The following is a 23,464-nucleotide window of genomic DNA, read 5'->3' as shown; positions in this document are numbered from 1 at the left end:
TAATCATCCAATAATAATTAATAAAATTAATAAATTAATTGATTTCTGATTTTTTACCTGTTTTGTCGCTATATGTTGGCCCGCTAATCGATCCACGATGCTCCAAATTCGATGTGGATACAACTCCGTTTTTTTGTCTTTTTCGTCGACCATCGTTTCGGTTACATTGAACTCGAAGCACGAAGATTACTACCAGTGCTACTATTATTAATGCTGACACGATTCCTATTAAAACACTTGTCATTGGTGTGAATTTAAAGCCTTTATGGATATCTGAAAAATGATAAAGTGAGTTAAAAAAGGTTAAATAGGAGTAACACGTATTTAGTTAGTAGTTATTTGACCTTATGAAATTTGTTTTAAACTAATTTTTATTTATCACAAAAAAGGAAAGAATAAAGGAAAGGAGAAAGAGATATGAAGGATACTAATCTTACACGGACTACGATATTCGTTCTTCTATGTTATGTATATATTTGCGATGAAGCTTATTTGGTTCCGTGATTTCCGCAAGAAATTTGAACATTAGAAATGTATCCGTGCAGAGAAGGATTGATCGTAATGAGTATACATCGCGTGGTGCAGAAAGTTTTCAGCACTGAGAAGAGCGAAAAAGATGCAAAACAAGAAAACTTGCATTAAGATCATTTGCTAAATATGAAAATAGAGCAATGTAAAATACATAGATGTATATCAAGGAAATGATAGATGGTTGGGTGGAATCTATAAAATGTCAAAGATTTTTTCATAGAAAAAATGTTAATCAGCTATACCAGGTCCATACAATAAACCTGCAATTTCCTCAAGTGCATCGTGTTAGATCGATTGGCTACAATCCTTTGGGCTTTTTCCTTTTCTGAAATATCAGTAGTAACTTTCTTTGGTTTCAAATTTGATGCTTGTTTTGTACTTGAACGAAATGTATAGTCTCACTTTTGATTATTACGCCCATAATTTTAATTATTTTCAATACAGCGATAAACTCTTCTTTAAAGACACTTGCTGCTATGTGTGTAGCAATTTCTACTGTTTTGAAGCAGGCAGAATATGCTTGGAAACCAATTTACATACACAGCTATTAAAAGATGGATTATTGTTCTGCATATATTGTCCCCGGCATGATTTCAAGAGATTCAAGAGTTTTTTACAAAAATTATAACAGAAAACTGTTGCAATTAACATAGGTATATCTCGTTATTTTATGCTAGTAGAAAAAGACTAGATATGGCTGCGATAATTTACTGCTTACAGAAGACTGCTGTCAGAAAGACTAGATAATGCTTGCAAAAGACTACGTACTACTGACAAGGGACTAAACACTGATAGCAGAAGTCTAGATATTGTTTGCAGAAGACCACCTACTACTTATTACAGACTATATGTTACTGACAGAAGATCAGTGTCAGTAACAAACTAGTGCTACAGGCAATAGACTAGATACTGCTAAAAGAAGATAGGCTACTAATTGCAAAGGTTACCTAGTGCTTCCAAAAGACCAGATACTATATTGATAACAAGACTAGATAGTATTGTTTTGAATTTCTCTGTATATTATACTATATATATAATTTTTGGATTTTAAATCGTCATTAATTTGCTTTTTATATTTTTTTTGCGTGAAATATTGAGTATAAAATAAGGTCAAATATATGTTATTGAATATGCTTATTGATGTTGATACCTTTTCAAATAATGTTTTGATATTAACACCCTATCGGTATCGAGTATTGACTAACACCACCAGTACCTAATATCAACAGAAGTCGTATTCATGAAGACATGTTTATTTTAATTTGGTGTGGCGGATTAGATTATGTAGTTTATGTTGTTTATAAATAGATTCTGCTAATGGGAAACTATAAACAACCTAATACAAGACTAGATATTGATTACAGAAGCCTGCCTACGCAAGACTATAAAGCTATGATTACATTTGTGTAAAAGTTTATTAATTCAACGCTGCTTAAAGTCCTAATTTATATGAAAAATCAAAGAGAGTGTTTAGGTGAAGTACCACTTCTGGTGATGCGATTTTATTAAAATTTAATATGTATTCGAAATTTTATTAACATAATAACGTTAGATCATGACTAATTCATGGAATGCGTTATAATTTTGGGTCTACTCTTTAAACGATCGTGTTCAAATTTTTAATTATAGAAATAAAACTAAAACCAGAAATGTTCGCGTTATTTATATCTATAAAAACACTGTTGCAGTCTTCTTCAGAAACAAAATCAACAGCGAAAGGAAGCGAGTTACTAACTAAACTGATTATTTTAGATGATCGTAATGTATTTGATATAGTGATAAGATATCAATCTCGAGTTAATCTCTGATTATGTAAACGATACATCCTATACGATTAAACAATATGTTATTTATACCTGAACCACTTCAAATTGGACTCTCACGGATGTCACCTCTTGGGACAATCTTGTATTAGAATTATCTTTGTGAATTTTTGTCAACATTGCCTACGTGAATTCAGGCAAAATAATAATGATGCTATTTAACTAGGGAGAGTGAGTCATGTGTCTTGCAATTTCGGATCAATAATCAACAATTAGTATGAGACACAAGTGCATTAGTTTAGTGCATTAATTAAGTCTTGTCATGTAATGTAAGTATTAAAGGCAAAGAAAAATTTAATGATGCAGATTTAACAAGAACTGCATGGAGATTCTATGTATTATTTAAGGAATGAATCAACTCGTAGATACGGTATTGTTCAGATTGCATAGGAGTATAATACAGTCTAATGCAGTCTTGATAAAAATTTAACTCTGCACAAACATCCATCAGATCGGAAACAAGGTGAAAACTTCATACAAAGATGATGGCGATGTTTGATACAGACTTAATGTGCACTTTGTAAAGATTTCGCTATACAGACTTAATGGAGAATTTTTGCAGATATAATACAGATTTAAAGTAGATTTGAGGGAGAGTTATTGCATATATCAAGTTAAGATACATAATGGACCTTTGAGGCATATTTCGAGCACGTAAAACTTAAATTTAATAAGAAAATCATGGAGATTTTATGTAATCATGTTTTCCTGCACTTTTAGATACGATATACTTGCAGATCTATATAGATGTGATGTAGTCGCAATGCATATGTGCACTTTGTATACAGATTTCTTGATGCAGACTTGAGAGAGAATTAAATATAATAGAAATATAAAGTAGATTTTATGGAGGCTTATCAAGTCAAGGTGAATAATGGAGGTTTAATGGAAACTTCAAAGATGTGATACTAATTAAATAAGCACTAGATTTGTAATCTTTCTGTATGGATTTGTATGGATTATGTAATCTTGAAGGAATCTTGATGTCTAAATGCGGTACTGTCGCAGATCCGATGGAGATATGATGCAGTCTGCGAAGAGATTTGATTCTATATAGACTTAACCTGATTAAGTCCAGATAAAACCTTGTTACAGAGTTAATGTAGACTTTATATGGAGTTCTTAATGCAAGCTTGATGGAGAATTGATGAAAGCATCATAGAGATATATCGTTTACTTGATGAAGGCACAATGGTTCTACAATCTTAGATACAGTGTTGATGTAGACGCGGCTGATACATGACAGTTTTGATACAGACTTGACAGAGACTAGATTATTTATAGATTTAACTTAATAGAAACATAGTAGGGACGTGATACAAAGGTGAAAGTTTATACGAAGTTACAGACTTGACGAAGACATGAGGAATATCTCTATCATTATAGTCCTGGAGGATGTTTAATGTATCTATCAAGACAGGTGGTATATTACAGATTTGGTGCAGACTGTAAAGATTGAATTCGCTGAAGGCTTAACGACAAAAACAGTTTTCTAAGTAGTAAAAGTAGAAAAACAGTCCGTCTTCACAAAGACTTGGAGTATACAAAGCAGCACAATTGCAAGTGGTAAACTGATTTTCAACAATAAAGAGATAGAATTTATAGGTTTATTCATTTTTGCAGAAGGTTATCAAAGGTGTACAGAAATCTCTTGAATATCTCGTAACAAAACTACAAAACAATTGTCAATGCTCTTCATTGAGAGAGAGAGAACTTCGCAATTGACTAAAATCTTATAGAATTTCGAGGTAATTGAGTCTTAAATGTTTTAAGACAACTGTCAGAATATATTGAGTTAGTTATACATCATTCGGTGTTGTGCTAAGACGTTGACAGCTCATGTCTCATTCGTCGTACAACATAACGACAAACAATTGATCATTAGTATTGATTTAGTTGCAAACCTGAGAAGCAAAAGTTTTATGTACATTGGTATAAGAAACAATAATAATTATCAGATTTGCAGAGTATTCATTAGAAGGCTACAAGAGCTATTAGCGGCAATCTTTTTGGATTCAAATAAAAGACATGGTGATGCCTTTCACGCCTATCAATAAATCCATAGGCTGACATTGGATAGCAACAGAAGCCGTCGATTATAATAACTAAATGGTAAATGGCATATGAAATATTTCTCAAAATTGTGCAATATACTTATGTTTCATTACGTACGAAAATAGTCTTAATTTAAATATAATCTAATTAAAATTAACACTTCTCATTTCTGTTTACTTATTGTAATCTAAACATTACGTTATTTATCTACTATTATCATCCATTTTATCCTAAATTAGTAGCATAAAAATTCAAAATATAATAGCTATTATTTTCAAGAACTCATTTAATTCAATTTAAAATATTTATATAACATTATATTTAATTAACATAATATATTTTGATGTTATTTATTTGATTTGGCAATAGATAAAAGATAAACTCATAGATAAAATTCAACTTAAGTGTGACACCATCATAAACATTTGGTTCGAAAACACTTGAGTTAAAATAAATCATTCATTATAATATTAGGTCAGGGTATAAAAACTTTTTGGATGAGATTCCTAACATCAGTTCAGTTATAAACATCATTACCACAATAACATTGAAGAAAATGTTGTTTTATATCGTGTTGATTTCGTGCGTTTTCGCCACAATTTCTGCCGGTAAATTTAAAGTCAATATTCAAATCTTATTATTACGTTAATTTTTTTAGACGAAAAATGTACTGCCCCAAATACACAATTTAATTATTGTGGATCTCCTTGTGACGAAACTTGCGATGGTAAACCAGAGTATTGTGCAGAAGTTTGCGTACAAAGATGTGAATGTGTACCTGGTTACGTAGTACATAAATCTGAATGTGTTCCAAGAGAATATTGTGAACAGCTTAGTAAGTATTTTTATTAATTGAAATTCAATAAGAAAATTGATAATAAATCACTTTGTATTTTAGAGTGTAATGATCCTAATATGGAATACACTAAATGCGGAACTTATTGTCCTAATACTTGCGAAACTCCAGAGATTTCAACATGTATTGATATGTGTTTCGAAGGATGTCAATGCAAAGATGGATATGTTCTTCATGATTTTAAATGTATTAAATTGGAGGATTGCCCTACAAAATAAATTAAAAAAAGAAATAATAATAATAAAATGAGGCACTTACTTGGATTAAAATGATACACAATACAAAACTAAAATAAAATAAAAAAAAGTGGTTATTTATTTATCATAACAGAAAAATTGAACGTTTAAACATTATATTCACATACTAAATCGTTTTACCTTTCTCTGCGGTGAGCTGTTTTTCGGGTAATCTAAGCGTAGCTGCTTGCAGGATAACTGGTTCGCTTCTTCCTTTCGCGTTGTATGAGAACAGTGCCGCCTGATAAACTGCTCCTGGACCCAAGCCCGTAACGGAGAATTTTGCCACCGGCGACGATAAGTTACCCTTAATTTCCTGACTGTGACTCTCGCGAACCTAATTTGCACAAAAAGCATACTAGTAAATATCAGCGAAGCAGCCGACGACGGCCAAGTCTACGTGTATTCATTAACAAAGGATTATATTTAAGAAAATGAGAAAGAAATGTTGCAGAAAATTTTAAAGTTAGAAATTTCTCATTTTATCCTTTTGACGATTTCATATTGAAAATCGTTAGCGGAAATATGCCAACATCGTTATCTTGTAGAAAAGTTAAAAGTATAATTATACTAGAGGAAGTTGTCACGAGTACCAATTATATGGGGTAAGATCCCTCAAAACTTTTCAAATTCCTATAATAAGACAGGTTGAATCTCAAGAGGCAACCTTTGCGGTTTTAAATTTATTTCAAGGAAAGTTTTACGATTTTACGGTGAAATGCACATATATAAATAGAATCATATTATAAATAAAATCATGATTTTTTAATAAAATTAAATAAATTATTCATATAATTCTTTTAAATTATAAATGAGTAAATGGATAATTAAATTTAAACACAAAGCAATGATTTGCATCCAAATCTGAAATTTGAAACTACTGGTCACACTACCTTTTAAATAAATAATTTGAAATTTCGATACGTTTGTAGTATGGATATTATGGAAATTGATGGAAATTGTTTGATACAGCAAGTAGCCATGTAATGTTGTAATTGTTAATATATCCTGTTTTATGTTATAACCTTATTATCATTTTTATATTATCGATTTTTAAACGACAATATGTCTTGCTGTTGATGTATATTATATTACATCAGTTATCCATTCTTTCAAAAGATCTACAGTATGCAAAATCCCTATTTGTACACCAACCGTAAAATTAGAAAATCTCGAAGTACACTACAAAGGTAGTATAAATTTCAAATATTTTTCATAATTTAATTCACTTAGAAAAGCAAAAGCGAAAGTAGACATGTTGGTTACCTCTGCAGTTCGATTACTGAACGACAAAGAACATTTTAGTCACAGTTAACAAAAACCGTATTCGTATAGTACAAACTTTAAAATTATACTTTTGATATAACACTAACATTTGTTATTACTTGGATAGCCTGTTTGCTTAAAAGCATCACGTAGCCATCTCGGCATCGATTCCACTAGTTTAGTGGTTATTTGAGGTGGTATTTTAGTTCATTCTGTCTTCAAACCTAGCATTAAGTCCATTACGTTCTAATATTGTAATATTTCAATATCTTCTTGAATATTGACAAGTGAACTTCCGGCCAGGGAATAAACCTATTTATGATAGTCAGAACATAAGAACATTCTAAGGAGGGAGTAAGTGGACCAACAAGATCAATATGTATATGCTCAAACCTGCCTTTCGGAATAGGGATTTTCAGAATAGGAGATTTGGTGTGGTTAGTAATCTTTGCCTTTTGGCAAGAAAGACAAGTTTTGGTCCATAATTTTATATTTTTTGGCATATGAGACCAAAAGAAACGTGTTTTGAGGGAATAAGGAGTGGCGTGAAATCCAGAATGAGAGATGTTATGAAATTTTTTGAATACAATATAACGAACATTTTCTGGAATATAGAGTCTTGGATGAGAATAAGAAGTCTCAGGGATAAATTTGAAAATGAAATTACTTTTGATAAGTTGCAAACAATGCTTTTCGAGGATTGTTTAGTAAGTAAATATTGTAATTGCTTATCTTTTGATTGAGCATCTCCAATTGCTTTTAAATCTGGATAAGAAAAATAAAGGTCGTCAATGTTGATTCGAGAGAGAGTATCAGCCACGATGTTTGCATCACCTTTTATAAATCTAATATCAGAAGTAAATTGGGTGATGTAATGTAGATATCGAGTCTGTCATGGTGTCTTCTCAGTTTTTGAAGTAAAAGAATTGACCAAAGGTTTGTGGTCGGTATAAACAGTAAACTGATTACTCAGAAGAAAATGTTTAAAAAATGTTATTGCGCAATATATAGCGAGTAATTCACGGTCAAAAGTGGAATATTTAGTTTGGCTAGGTGACAATTTTTTGGAAAAGAGAGCAATTGGTTGGGTTTTATGATCAGTAGTCTGTGAAAGTACTGCTCCCATAGCTGAATTTGATGCATCAGTACTAAGGGAAAGAACAGCATTGCTAGAAGGATGAGCGAGAAAAACGTGATAATAAATCTTTTGTCGTAGAAAAAGCTGAATAGTGTTTATCGGGCCAACAGTCGATGCTCTTTTGTTTCTTCGAATTAAGAGTCGTTGATAAAGAATATAAAGGAGTTAGAGTTTCTGATAAATTAGGAATGAACCTGTGATAGAAATTTATCATGCCTAAGAGTCTTTGTATAGTTTTCAATGAAATAGGTTTTGGAAAATCGGAAATAGCTTTAATTCTTGAATCTGATGGTCGAATACCTTCAGATGTAACATGGTGACCAAGGAAGTCTAACGAAGGTACACCAAAAATACATTTCTTAGGTTGGATATTTATGCCAAAGGTAGTTATCTTATGAAAAGTTTGGATAAACGTTGTAAATGCTCAACTTCATTTTTACTAGCGATAAGTATGTCATCTAAATATACAAATAAAAAGTCGAGACCTGTTAGTACTTACAAGCCAAAAGGTGTAGTGATTGCTGTTTTGTAAATATCGTCATCATGAACTGGAATTTTTTGATATGCGTGTATTAAATCTATTTTTGAAAATATCTTACATCCATGCAAGTGAAGATTAAAATCTTGAATATGAGGTAATGGATATCGGTCAGGGACCGTAACTAAATTTAACTGGCGATAATCACCACAAGGTCGCCAATCATTCGAGTCTTTCTTTGGTACCATATGAAGTGGAGAAGCTGTTGAAGATGATGAAGGTTTGCAAATACCAAGCGTGACCATCAGTTCAAATTCTTTTTTGGCAATCACAAATTTTGAGGTATCCATACGTCGAGGACGGAAAAATGGTAGATGAGAATTTGTTATTATTCGATGTTTAACGTTATGCAAGACAGGCATTGAAACATCTGGAGAAGAAGTCAAGTTCTTCTTTGTTTGAAGGACACCTTTCTATTGAAACTTTATTCAGTTTTTTGAACTTTGATTTGAATTTGATAATTTTGTTTTTTCATTGAGGGAATTAAAGAATTTGCACCACGAACCTTGACATTTGAGAGCTCTATCGCCGAACTTTGTATGATATGTATATATGGAAAAAGAAGATTGACGATTTCTAGAATTGTCGCGTGAGCCAGAATTTGAACGTTCACCGCGAAAATGACAATGTGAACAACAACGAGGACCGTTTTCGTTATTTAAACATTGGTTAATGGAATTGACCTGTGATTCGTTAGAGATCTGACGTTGTGTTATGGTCTGTAATAGAAGTTGACAAGAATTAGAGAAATCTCGCAATGTTTTAAGAATTACTGAATTATTATTCCCAGAAGAATTTAATAATGGCGTTTGTTGATAGGTAATTTTGCTCTTACGTCAGAAATTGATAAAGAAGATGAAAGGTTGGAAGATAATGATTCTCAAATTTTGTCAGCAATTGTTAATAGATCATTAACTTCTTCCTTACCTGAGGCAAGCAAGGCAACCGAAATAATTCGTGGAAGCCTTCTGTGCCAGAGTTTGACTAACAAACTCTGACTTACCATTGAAGAACCTCCGACTGTTGATAACATGCCCCTATAGTAATCAGATGGGCGTTGATCACCCAGCTGAGTACTAGACAAGAGATCATCGAGCCGTAGGCTCATCATAAAAACATTCCTGTGGCTCATCAGCTTCCTTATTCGCCTGATATGAGTCCTTGTGACTTTTTCCTCTTCCACAGATTGAAAAATCACCTTAAGGAAACTCATTTTGGGACACTCGAAAGCATTCAAACGGCTGTAACCGACCAGCTGATATTTCAGCATCGGAGTGGCGGACAATATTGAATTGTAATTCCATTCAAATAACAAAAAATTGAAAAAATCAGTCTCATTTACACACCTCGTATCCACTTCAGCTTTTGGGGCCACTTTGATGATGTTCTCCACAACTTGTAAATGGGATAAAAATGTAAAAATGGGGTTTGAATTAACGTTAAAAAAATGTGTAGGGAATGTTTACATTTAATACTGAAGATATATACATTTTGAAAAAAAACAATAAATAAAAATTCTTTTTTAAAAATATATTTAATAAACGTTAACTGCTTAAACTTTAAAATTTCTTTTTTTTATAATATCTCTATTTTTATTCGTAATTTGTGAGATCTAGCTCTTTCATAACGCCCTATGTATGCTTGTTATGCATTGAATTCTCTGAAAATTTCGCGTATGCATTTCAATTGCAATTTCAAATCGTGAAGTCAAAGGCGGTCTGTTTCATTTTTTTTCCTCTTTATTCGTTTCCGGCCGGAAAACGTTCCGAGCTCTGAATACAAGTATTCCGCATTTATTTCGACTCACCTCTAATAGGAACGACTGTGGGAGACCTCCATGGAATCCTTCTGAACACTTTATTGAAAACGAGGTCGTTGAAATATTGAACACCGTACAGTTGTGGACCTGGTCCGGTCGACCTAAAACGAAAATACAACGCTAAAGTGGTTTTCGTGCAACACAATTACGTAAAACAACAATGATTCCATCGGTTTATTCAAGAAATAGTCTAACTATTTTTGAAATAACAATTTTTTTATGTTCTGTAATGCTATTATCAACATTCGCTGAATATATAGCTTTTTATTCAGATTTCATCCGAATATTTTTAATCCATTTCAATTAAAATTCATCCATATTTTGCTTGTATTTCTAATTAACTGAAAATTTGATGCGTCCGGGCTGGATTATTCAGCGAATTTGATTATTAATGTCGTCATTGCATAATCAACTGCGCCAACCCGGGAGCCAATAATCGTAAAATACCATTTTCGACAAACAAAAATACTGCACATTTATAAAATTCAAATATGAATTAATTTGACTTGAATCATAGGGCGTTAATTGCATAATTGACGAGATAATCTAATTTGTTCGCTTTATGTGTCGCAATATTGTACGTATGCATACATAAATTGTATTGATATATTGTTTTTATCAATTTTAAAATAAATTTATTTGTATTTATATATTTGTAGGTAACAAATTTGTATTTGCTTGAATTGGAGGTTTTATTAAAAAAAATAATAATAAGGTAGAGTGTTGCAAAAGAGAAACCGAACCAATCAATGCACACAAGCATAGGGAAAACATCGTCGTTGACGATAAGGTTTGTTCAGCCCCAGATAGACTTTGGAACCTTTCTGGATAAGACACGCTGCGGCACGCTGCGGTCTTATTCCGGATTTAGTCGAACTAAAACGGATTTCTAGTCCACCTCGAGTAATCTCAGGAGAATACCATGTGGCATCGCCCCAGACTTCTTGCATACACTACTATGGCTCACCGGAAACGAAATCCGAAATTTAATCTCTTCGTAACAACAAAAGACACTTTCTAACCTAGAGAACTAATTTTAGAAGTTTTATTGAAAATGTTTGTGTAAGTGGATATTTTTGCTACAGTAAATACACTCTTAGGAATTATCTCCAAATGGAGGTCACAATGTTAAGTTGCGACCGCGTTAGAACTAATTTCCAGCGACCGTTTGCCGCGTTTTACAAAGTTTCGAACCGACCGAGTACAATTTGGTGGTTTGGGGCGCGTTCGACCGCAACAAGAGGTCTGCAAATTTATGAATCAACCTTGCCATCGTCCTAACCCGGAACCGGCCGTGATTCAATTTGTAGCACCGTCCGAAAATGAACATTCACGTAATGTAATAATACTTTACCCGCAAACCACACACTACTGACATTGTTTGGATTAATTTTAATCTCCTAACATATTAGTAATTCATTTGTAATATTTTAAGTTACAAATTTAAACTATTAAACATTCAAATAAAACGTCAAGATATTAGAATATGTAGTTAATTGAAATTTATCTTTATCCGTTAATGGACAAACCTTGTACGTACATGATAATACAATTATCTATTCGCTCTGTGTATATCAGCATACAGAACTAAACTCCTCTCTGGTATTGATTAATTCAGACCTTATGTTGGAGTTTCTACTATATCTAACTGTATCTAACGCAAATCTAACAATCTAGATTCAAAATCTATGTCATGTGCACTCTAGAGATGGTGTAGATGACAAGGATTATAGGACGACATTAATAATTTACAGGTTGAAAATTAACAGAACGTAGAACGTTAATAACGCAATTAGTGAATGAATGAAATCAACATTTTAATTTTTTAAACAACTTTATTGTTTTCAGACATAGCACACTTAATGATTTTTTTTAATGTTTTTAATGTTTGCATCATAGTTAGATTTGTTAGATAATTATGTTATCATGATAAACCTGCTACTTGGAAAAGAATCATCGATCATGTAATTGGGACAGATTTGCACTTAATTCACTACTTTGCCAATCAATGTTTCAGAAAGATTTTTGCTGGATATTTGGCAAGGCTTAAAAAATACCAATGGGTTCGTGGTGACCTTAAACACTTACGGTACATCGTTAGCGATAGACAGAGTTTCAGGTTGATTCGGTAACAATTATGGAAATCTGAGAGATTCCAATACCTAAAAATGCAAATGAGGTTCCTCGAACTTTGGATACGAAATAAATAATTCTTTCCTTACTATTCCGGTTTGTTGCGGAAAAATATTATAATTGTTATACCTCTGAATATCAGATTTCTCTTCGTTTCGATGCCGTTTCCATTCCTGCATATTCGTGTTAGATTATCATCGTGAAGGGAAGGAATATGTTGTGCTCACTACTCTTTCTCGTGTTAATCCATTTCTTTTTTTTTAATTGCAACACGTTTAGAAAGCTGTTGGATAAAGGTATGTATTGATTCTCACTAACAAGGGAAGTGTCACAACTGTGTCTCACCGATTTCGATGCAATTTGGTACAGTCATAGAATGGGCCAAAATAAGGTTCGTACATTTTTTTATACGTGCGGTAAAAGCCCCTGGGGCGAGTTATAGGGGTTGAAAGTTTGGAGAAAAAGTACGTTTTCACTTATATTTTAAAAATGAAAAGTGCTATCAAAATTTGGTAAATTGTAACTGATATTCATTTTAAAAGAGCTTTCTTTTGATGTATCACACATATACCAGAGGGTTAAGAAGGGCGAACTACCCCTATTTTTTTGGAATTATTTAAAAACCACCCTATCGATTTTGGCGGCATTAAGTATACTTCCAGCACGTTCAAAAATATTAGTTAAGGGTTTTTTCCCATTCGCTCTAGATCATCCCCAGCGAAGTTACGGGGGTTAACATGTAACCACTTTTCGTAAGAATGATGTGATAAAATTGTCAGGTATTTTGAAAATACTTTAACAAAACCGTAAATTAGTCGCACAATAAAATGTTTAATGTAAAATAAGGCATAATACACCATTTAGGGGTGGTTGGGGTTAACCACCCCCTTAAAAATTAATTCTATCCCGGGCATTACTTGTTGATTACGGCGAAATTTGGTACTGTGTTTGTTTTATATTTGAAGTAAAAATTTTTGAAAATGGTTATAAGGGTTACAAATTAGGGGTAGTTTTTTGTTTATACCTCGAAGATGAAAACTGCCATCGTAACTGTGGTATTGTTTTTTAAAAATCTATCTATCGATGTTCCACGAGGTAAACTACCCTCATTTTCTTTAAATAATAAATATAAAACTACTAGATAAATAAGATATTTTATTTATTTATGAGTTAAAAAGCAACTGACAAAAAAAATAGTTCAATATACCAAAGAAGTTTATTCTACATTACTAATTGACGTTTTTTATGTATTATATTAATTTTCAATATTAAATTTATTTTTATTCTACGTAGTGTTGGCAAAAATGAAAGTCGTGGAAAAAATGTTTTAAACATAAGGATTTTTTACACCATGCACATGTTATGACCGCTATATCCCCACAGATATCACACGTTGGCTTCTCACTCGAAAAGCAAACTTCCACGGGATTTTCAAAATGGTCTGGTCTCTCCTCTATATAGCCACTTGCAAACCATGCGTATTTAAAAACATTTATAAACCGAGGGGAAGCCAACTGGTTATGCGTCAACGATTGCAATTTTAATATGTTATCCCTCTGATGTAAATTGACATCATACTGGTAAAGAATAATCTGATCAGAGAATCTTCTAATAAAATTTTTCCATATTCTGAAACCAAATACATCTAGGGGCTGTATTTGACCTGTTGTCCCTGCAGGTATAGATAAATGTTTAAAATTAGTACCTGATGGAGTTATTTCACTAATAACTTCAGGACAATGGCCACTCCAAGAATCTAATAATAATAATGATTTAGAACCAGTATTTGGAAAATATACATTTTGGAGCCAATTTTTCATGTGTTCTGAAGTTAACTTTCCAGATTTTGATGCCAAAACGTATATATTGTCTGCTTTAAACATTGTATTTGCTACCCTCGGTCCAAAGCTGCCAGAGGGTTCTTTTAAAACAATAAAAAGTGGAGAAAGAAGTTTCCCATCAGCAGATATTACGGGTTGAATTGTGTAACTGTGCGTTGTAGATGACACCGACTGGACCACACTTTCTACGGTTTTAACTCCTAAATCGCTTAATGTTCTTCCCGAATGGAATTCCAAGTTAAAACCGCTCTGATCCGAATTGTAGGTGTTTTCAGGTCCATATATTTGGATTTGTAGCTTTGCCTCTTTAACGAAATCTTTTGCTAAAGTTTTTACTCGATCAACATTTCCAATTTGTTTTTGGGATAGAAATTTTGTTATTTTTCGGCTTACTAACCGATTTGCTTTCTTAAAACGTTGCACCCAGCTATGAGATGCTTTGAACAGTTGAGGAGATAAATTCTTTTCATTTCTAGCTTGTATAGCCCATCTGCGTATATCAATATCATGTAGTGGCAATTTATTATCTACGGCGGCTCTCGCTTGATTAATTACAAATTCGGTAATTTCTGCTAATTTTTCTTTGTATGTCCCTCTTTCTTCAATATATTTAGACCATCTGTGCAATTGGGTCTTTGACGTTACTTTTCGGTATTTGTTTTTTACGGTTTCTAGTTTCAAATAACCTTTCTTCCCACTTGTCCAGTAATTTACCGCCTCTAATTTGTACTCGTAGTCGATGTCATCCTTCAATGGACAATGAGCATCAGTATCTTCTACAAACCTGTCAGTTGTATCCTGGTCTTCAATAATTTGCTGACCGTCATTGATGCCATTGGATGAATCGAAAATTAATACAGTTTCGTCTTCAATTTGCATATTGTAGTCTTCCATACTTTCCATTAAAATACGCTGTATATTTTCTTTTAAACTAACTTCTGCTTCATTTACAGGAGTCTGGGGAATATTCATAACAGTAAAAACTGTCATTAGCAAATTTAAAACGTTTATTGGGTTTATTGTAACCATTGCTTCTGTCAGTTGCTCTGAAACTAAAATCTACCCACTGGGCACACGTTCTTTTATACTAGAAAAAACTATTTTGAGAAATGACCTTTAGCAAGCGGCACTAAAAAAACAAATATTGTGCCAAAATTTTTTTGGTAGGTGTATTTTTGGCAACATTATGTAGAATAAAAATAAACTAATAAACTATATAAAACAAACACAGTACCAAATTTCGCCGTAATCAACAAGTAATGCCCGGGATAGAATTAATTTTTAAGGGGGTGGTTAACCCCAACCACCCCTAAATGGTGTATTATGCCTTATTTTACATTAAACATTTTATTGTGCGACTAATTTACGGTTTTGTTAAAGTATTTTCAAAATACCTGACAATTTTATCACATCATTCTTACGAAAAGTGGTTACATGTTAACCCCCGTAACTTCGCTGGGGATGATCTAGAGCGAATGGGAAAAAACCCTTAACTAATATTTTTGAACGTGCTGGAAGTATACTTAATGCCGCCAAAATCGATAGGGTGGTTTTTAAATAATTCCAAAAAAATAGGGGTAGTTCGCCCTTCTTAACCCTCTGGTATATGTGTGATACATCAAAAGAAAGCTCTTTTAAAATGAATATCAGTTACAATTTACCAAATTTTGATAGCACTTTTCATTTTTAAAATATAAGTGAAAACGTACTTTTTCTCCAAACTTTCAACCCCTATAACTCGCCCCAGGGGCTTTTACCGCACGTATAAAAAAATGTACGAACCTTATTTTGGCCCATTCTATGACTGTACCAAATTGCATCGAAATCGGTGAGACACAGTTGTGACACTTCCCTTGTAAGTATAGATTGATAGAAATAGATGAAAACTTTGCAAATACGCTTACTAGACGTTCTTTTCTTTGGATGATGATGATTGCTGGAAGTTAATTGCGACGAAATAGTTGAACGGCTATTTAAAAGATTTCTTGTCATTTGGCTGTGAAGTTTTTTTAACCAAAAATTTGGCTCACTTTGATGTTTTCAGCAATTAAGTTACAAGAAAAACGTGGAAATACAATCACACTATCATTAGAACTAGCACTTGATCTAGAATTAGAAACTTTCGTGTTTAGCAATGAGTCTTTTGAAAAAGCCTTTAATGTTTCGGATGCTATGTTGCAATCTTCTTCAGAAACAAGTTCGAATCTTGGGTGGATCTTTGTAGCTTGGAATAATCAACTATATAGAAGGTTTTGTAACCAACGTAACAAAACCTTCTATATATTTTAAAACTTCATCATTTGTAATTTTCATGAAAACTCTTTCATTCGATCCTAGTTATTGAAGTTTCAGATTTATCATTTATTTCAGAAAGCGAAAAACCCACCAACCAAAGGTTGAGCGAGGTTGGTGGAGTTGTTTGCAAAACAGACAAGAACTAGCTATGTCGTTTTCTATAAATCCTTCTAAAACAGTATCTGTGAAATGTGATGTGTGTGGCAAAAAAGAATTCTGGAACCAATCTGTGAATATTTGAGCATAAATTCTTCCATGATTTGTTGTATTGTAACGGGTACCAAGGCTATAGCATCTATCGTTTCATCGTCCAATTGGGACCTAATTCAAACCATTGCTGCCACGTTTTTCCTGCTTTATTTATTACATATGGAGGCAATAAAATACCAGCCGAAGCACATATCATTATAGTGATGGCAGTTTTTGTAACATTGAAGACTAGTTCACGATTTACTTAGTTCCACGACGAAATAACATTTTTTTTTTACCTGTATCATCTTGTAAATTTGTTTCGTCATAGTTGAAAAAGTTGCAAGATAGAACACTTCGAATTGTCTTCCGTAAGCAGTTAAAATAATAGTGTTCGATATTTTCAATTCAAATATTTGCACATCTTTCAGTGTTTGACACTTTTCGGATTATCACGATATCATGCCTTCCTAACATGGATTGGCCCTTAGCTGTCTAAATGAGTGTTTGCCAAGTATTTTATATCGTTAATTGCTAGTGGGCAACCCTAACCACTATAACAGTTAACAGTGCTTATGAGTGACTTTACTTCTTCAAATATAAAAATGGTTTACAAGCCATTTTTTAATACGTATATGATTTTAATACGTAATAAATACATTATACTGTGTTATATTTTATTCTGTGATCTTCAAGATTTTCTGGTTGATAATGCTTATACGAAGCTGATCGCAGCCTTCGCTGATATTTTATTGGGATGATGGACACCTAAAAAGGAAAACCTAATATTCGTCTTTTTATGTTATGGCAATCGGACTCCACGTTATAAAATGATTCCCATCGAATACAATAAAATTATAAAATCGTAGATATCATGCAAAATAAATAAAGTTTATGACTGTAGCATAGATTCTAACTTATCGAAGTTCGAAACACTTAGCTTTTAATAAAAATTCAGTTGCAAATTCAGGTGCTGTTACCTGCTTTATAACTAACGTGGGTTGTAACAATAGGGTGGTTCAATACACTGTCAGTAACCGTCGGCAATGTCGCAATTGAACTAATAGTTTCGATGTATTTCTACGGCAGCGATATAGTGAGCTATTTCATCTCTGAAGATCAATTTCACTACAAATGACGTTATATCTATAGTGCCAATATCTTAAAAAAATTGACAAAAGTATCTAAAAATATATAAAACATAAATAAAAATAAGATGAATTAGTCCTGTTATATATTGTTTTGTATTGTTGTCCTGTTCTGTTCTATTGTGTTATTAAATATTCAGAAAAGTTGAAAAAAAACCTTAAAATCAGAAGATACACTGACAATGACGACTCTTTTATATTTCCAACATCAGGACATATTCATATTTAGTTTTTTAAGTAATCTGCGTTTCACATACACTTTTTGATTATTATTGAGAAACGAGATGCTCTCTGAAATTATCTTGTTTCTTAATATTAAAACACTAATAATACAGTGGAATAGCAACTTATATCGAAAAATAGTGCATTTACATTGCTTGTTAGGTTATTCTATTTTCAAAAAGAATCACTGGATTTTTGAAGTCCATAAGGAAATTTTGTGTTATATGTGTTATTTCGAATAATATTAAAACGAATATTATTTTGTTTGAATAATTACAATTCAAACTTGTGATCACATGACAGAAATCTGTGCCAGTTCTGGATATCTCTGGCTTTTAAATGTTTGCTCATTAGTTTCTATTTTAGACTGTTCCTCTCCTGAGCGCGATATTTTACGCATATTACAAGACTTTTGAAGAGATTCCAAAAAAGTTAGTGAAAATCCCTGTTACTCAACATTTTCAAATCACTTGAGTTTACACTGCTCTCATCTATTACGTTTTTCGTAATAATCATTTTCATCCACATTGTGGTATACCCATATTTGTTCCAGGCATTACTCTCTTCTTGAAAACTTCTTCCTTTAATACATTTTTGAGGTTATGTCGACATTTTGTTGTGTGTCCTGGCTATACAGTCTTTATCAGTATCAGAGTGTGTACCTTCAAAAGGGTCAATAAACACAAATTAGGACCTCAACCGAAACGAATATCTAACTAAAAACTGGCGAGCCGATGTGGCAGCATTTGTTTACACATTCAAATTTTGTTTTGCTGCACGTATTTGTCATCACTGGCGCCAGTGATTTCAGAAGGGTGCAGACTTTTCCGATCCATGTATGGCAGTTGATCGACACATGCAATTTAATTTTACTGGCGCGCCAGTTTTTATTGGCGCCACTAAATCCATGCATGTCTAAACTCACCTTTATTTTTATTTTAACTTATTACGTTAATGTTTCCTACTCTAAGGTTGCCAAGGAAGCGTGTTTATACAGGTGTCCCACGTAAGCAACAAAGTACATAAATCGCATTAAGGAGCCGAGATTTTCCTTAGACAAAAGTTGTAGGAAGTTTAGCATACTATAAACGGAAAATATTTTTATACATACAGGCTGTTCCATAACGACGTACTGAAGTAAACATATGTTATTTTAAATGGAATGATATAGTTTTTATTGCGTATTCTGATTCTACACACAAAAGTAAGTTGACTTTGATAAATTATTTATCGTCGTATATATTTCATGGCCTACTAATAGGAAAAATAAATAAAATCTGCCATTCTTTGGATGATTTTGCTTTATTCCGCTCTATCTCAGCAACTGCAACAGATAGGTATAGGAACATGTACTGAAGATTTGTAGAGAATTAAATTCTCTATCTGATAAGCTAATCAAATATGAGGTGTTCCATTTAAAATTTTCGACTTCTTTTGCAATTGAATATGGTAAAACAGTAGTTACATTTTTGAACATCCTGTATAAAATAGAAGGATGTAGCCGATGGCGTTCTATTTAAGGATATCCAAGCAGAAATTGTTACAAATTTTAACTTTCTATCTCGATCAGTCGCCAAGAAATTCAGATTTGAAGGGCATAGTGTTAATTGCTAAAAAAACTCCTAATTAAAATAACTCAAAAACTAAAAGCACTAGATATAATTCCTTTTAAAATAACATATGTTTATTTCAGTACGTCGTTATGGAACACCCTGCATGTATTAAAATATTTTCTGTTTATAGTGTGATAAATTTCCTACAACTTTTGTGTAAGGAAGAACTAATTATCTTGGCTCCTTAATGCCATTCATGTACTTTGTCGCTTACGTAGAACACCTGTATATCACTCTACAGGTTATTTAAAATAAAAGAATATCCCAATAAAGCCAAACATTTCTTAGAATTTAGCACATACTTGTTATTTATGCGCTTATGTACTTTATCATATCTGCAGGTGGTGGATATAATAAGGTGGTGTCAGGCTTATTTCCTAAGTAACAAATCCAATTATTTGACAAGATGATCTCTAATTTTATATCGTACAACACAATGCTTTTACCTCTTACAAGGAAAAGGATTGGCCTGTTTCATGTACTGCACCCCTCACTTAAATGTACCCCTCGCGTAACTAGAGTTTATTTTATACAGAATCAACGGCTTTAGCACCTTCTCCTCTCAGTTCCTGCGGATCTACATCCACAAATTACCTGGGGACGAATTTACAAGATTTTTGATAGAGAACACAGAATTTATGCTCTCAAGAATCAGAGACTGCAGTATTTAGGGATTACTCTATAATTTGAATATGATATTCGGATTCGGATTATGATACTTTACGTCATCATATCAGTAGAGTTGCTAAACGCTTCGATAACTCTAAAGGTGTTTTTTCTGGAAAAAGCATCTTTACGAAGCATGTCACAATAAATACGGCTGTATTACAGATCATGTCACATAGTTAAAGAACGTCAGATAGTAAAAGAATGATTTTTTACATGTATGGAAACATGAAAAAATCTTTTTAACGACTTGATAAATTTGAACAAAAATTTGTGTGTATAAGTTCATTTTTTTCTATAATACCTGTTAAATTGTTGTAATGTTGGCAAAATTAACAGGGAGTTTTGTTTTATCATGTTTTGAAATAAATATGTCACACTGACGTTTGAGCTTTCGTTATTCAAAAAGAAAAGGTGCATAAAAAATGTTGTGGGGTGTTTATTTGCCATTTATTTACCTAGAAAAGGTATTTTATTCTATTTAATTACTTTGTAGCACGTTTTTACAACAAATATGTACTTCATCAAAATCGTATTTATCTAAAAATTTATTAGTATTTTAACCTCAATTAATTAGTTACTGACAATGTTACTAAAAATCATGAAAACAACATAAATTTTATAAGGGTCCTAGATAATACCAACAGAAACCCTAAATAATTTACATTGACAAGTATTATAGAAAAAAAACGAACTATAGATAGGATACATAATCTTAGGAATTCAAACTTTCTCTCGGCAAAGTTGCCAAATTTATAGTTTCTGTGATAAAATTATAAAACCTGCGGTGACAGGTAAAATTAGAATAGTTATTTGTATTATAAGTAAAGAAAGTATAATTTTTTCTTTACGAATCACGAATTTAGAAATTTAGAAAAATTTAGAAATGCGATGAGTAAAGAAGAAGTTACTTTTCTTTAAGAATAATACATGAAGTTTTTTCGGACACTCAATTTAAATGAATTACCTACATTTTATAAGAAATTATTTAAAAAATACACGACGAGCTCGAGAATCAAATTGTCGTTTCTGCCGTTTCCCTCACTACAGCAACCAAATAAAAAAAATAAAGTAGTGATTCATCAGGAGTTCATCAGGAGGTGTTATCAAAATCATCACTAACATGTGGTGATTTACAGTTAGAACAGTGTACATCAAGTATAAGCTTCTCTAACCTTAATAATTGTACGTTTAATATTTATTCTAATAAATAAGTAATTGTTTATTTGGTTGCTATAAAGAAATGAGGTACTTTCCTTTACGATTTGTAATAAATAAGGAAATATAGGCCATTTCCAGTGAGTGTCCGAAAAACGTAATTTATTATGTTATTTTTTATACTGATTTCATGGTTGCAGAACTCGTACACATGAGGAGGTTTACGAAATATTTAACAATAAGTACGAAGACAGTACGCCTATAGGACGTGGTACTATATCTAACAATAAGATAGATCATAAAAAAATCCTTAAGAAAAAAAATTACATCCTTATAAAGTACAATTTGCACAAAAATTGAACAAAGATGATCCAGATCGGAGGATGCAGTTTTGCGAGACAATATTGGGTCGATTAAACGATAACCCAGAATATTGTAAACAAATAATTTTTTCTGACGAGGTAACTTTCTTTTTAAAAGGTACAGTCAACAGGCAGAACAGCAGATATTGGTCAAACGAAAATCCTCACTGGAAGAGTTAATGTATGGGCAGCAATTTCCAATCATCAAATTATTGGTCCTTATTTTTTCTTTGTTACCCTAATAGGGGAACAGAAATTGGCATTTTTGGTATTACAATTAATGCCGGAATTAGCCAGACGCTTTCTAGATGATATGAATCCTCGTCTCATGCACAGACTGATTTGGTTTCAACAAAGTGGAGCCCCTGCCCATTATTTACGAGATATCCGTGACTTTCTAGACATTGCATTTCCCAATCGTTGGATTGGAAGAAGGGGAGCTATTGAATGGTCAACAAGATCCGCCGACTTAACACCACTGGATTATTTCTTATGGGGATATTTAAAGGGTAAAATTTACATGAATAGGCCACAAGAAGAAATATCGCTTAAACCACTAGAAACCATTCTAAATGTTTTAAATGAGTTTTCACTTTTCACGTTTTCAGAGAGAAGGAAATGATATTGAAAATTTTCTTTTTTTATTTTAGTTTCATTTTGTTGTATTGTGTTTATTCAACTTATGATAACATGTACTTTCTTTCTGTTTTATATTTATTGTTTTTTCATGGTACTCTCATTTGTTGATGGTATAAAAATTGTAAATCGTAATTTATAAGCAATTACATTTACAAACCCAAGTATCCAAATATATCGCTGAATAAGTAATAAAAATATCTCTTATAACATTTAAAAATATACAGTTTCTCATTTAAAAAAAAAGTTTTATAATTTCCATACATTACGCGCGCTATAAAATAAGAAACACTTTTTTCAATGGTCATAGCAGATGATTGATATAGCAAATGCGATAATTCTGCAGTCTTTTTAATTTATCTATCAATATTTAACCCAACCGAAATATTGTGGTAAATCTTGCATGATTAGTCCAAATACAGGAATACAAAAGTAAAGACTACGATTTCATTGGGTTCAGTACAAGATCGTAAAGGCTGTGGCTAGAGCTACAACACTTCGTAAACCTTATATGCACATAGATCTCAAGATCTTCGGTTTACCCAAACCAGATTAATCGTCATTATTTTACTATACAGGGTGATTCTCAAACTATACGCATAAACTTGGGATGTTATTCCTCATAACACATAATGACTCATAGATAAAAAAAATTGTAGTAAAAGTTTTTAGTATCCTAGATATCCGATATAATCGGCGACATTTAGACAATGTGTTTCCTGGAAGATGGATAGATCGAGATGGTCCAATGACCTGGCCACAGTGATCGCTCGGCCTCAATCTTCTTGAGTTTTACTTTTCGAGTCACTTAAAAAGCATAGTGTACGCCACGGAAGTTAATACTGAGCAAATATTGCAAAATCAGGTACATGCTGCTACCCAGACAATCTGCCAACACCGTGGTTTAGGCTGTGCTAGTGGGAGATCGTGGATTCGGGG

General features: G+C 32.5%; 2 protein-coding genes across 2 annotated transcripts in view; one reads left to right on the top strand and one right to left on the bottom strand.

Moving 5' to 3' along the window:
- Positions 1–23,464, bottom strand: part of LOC111418754 (neural cell adhesion molecule 2-like) — a 455,796-nt gene that overhangs the window by 1,931 nt on the left and 430,401 nt on the right. Inside the window, exons 11-13 of the mRNA XM_023051417.2 lie at positions 10,251–10,363; positions 5,643–5,838; positions 58–273 (exon numbers count right to left, since the gene is read on the bottom strand). Of these exons, the coding sequence (XP_022907185.1) occupies positions 58–273; positions 5,643–5,838; positions 10,251–10,363 (525 nt within the window). The remainder of the gene's footprint in view (positions 1–57; positions 274–5,642; positions 5,839–10,250; positions 10,364–23,464) is intronic.
- LOC111418764 (chymotrypsin inhibitor Ani s 6-like) lies at positions 4,823–5,649 on the top strand. Its single transcript, XM_023051428.2, has 3 exons — positions 4,823–5,017; positions 5,068–5,244; positions 5,308–5,649. Exons 1-3 carry the CDS (start codon positions 4,966–4,968, stop codon positions 5,481–5,483), a joined length of 405 nt encoding a protein of 134 aa, XP_022907196.1. The 5' UTR covers positions 4,823–4,965; the 3' UTR covers positions 5,484–5,649.

The sequence above is a fragment of the Onthophagus taurus genome, chromosome 7 (assembly GCF_036711975.1).
Source record: "Onthophagus taurus isolate NC chromosome 7, IU_Otau_3.0, whole genome shotgun sequence".
Classification (NCBI taxonomy): domain Eukaryota; kingdom Metazoa; phylum Arthropoda; class Insecta; order Coleoptera; family Scarabaeidae; genus Onthophagus; species Onthophagus taurus.
The sequence above is the reverse complement of the archived record's forward strand: the minus strand, read 5'-3'. Positions and strand labels throughout refer to the sequence as shown.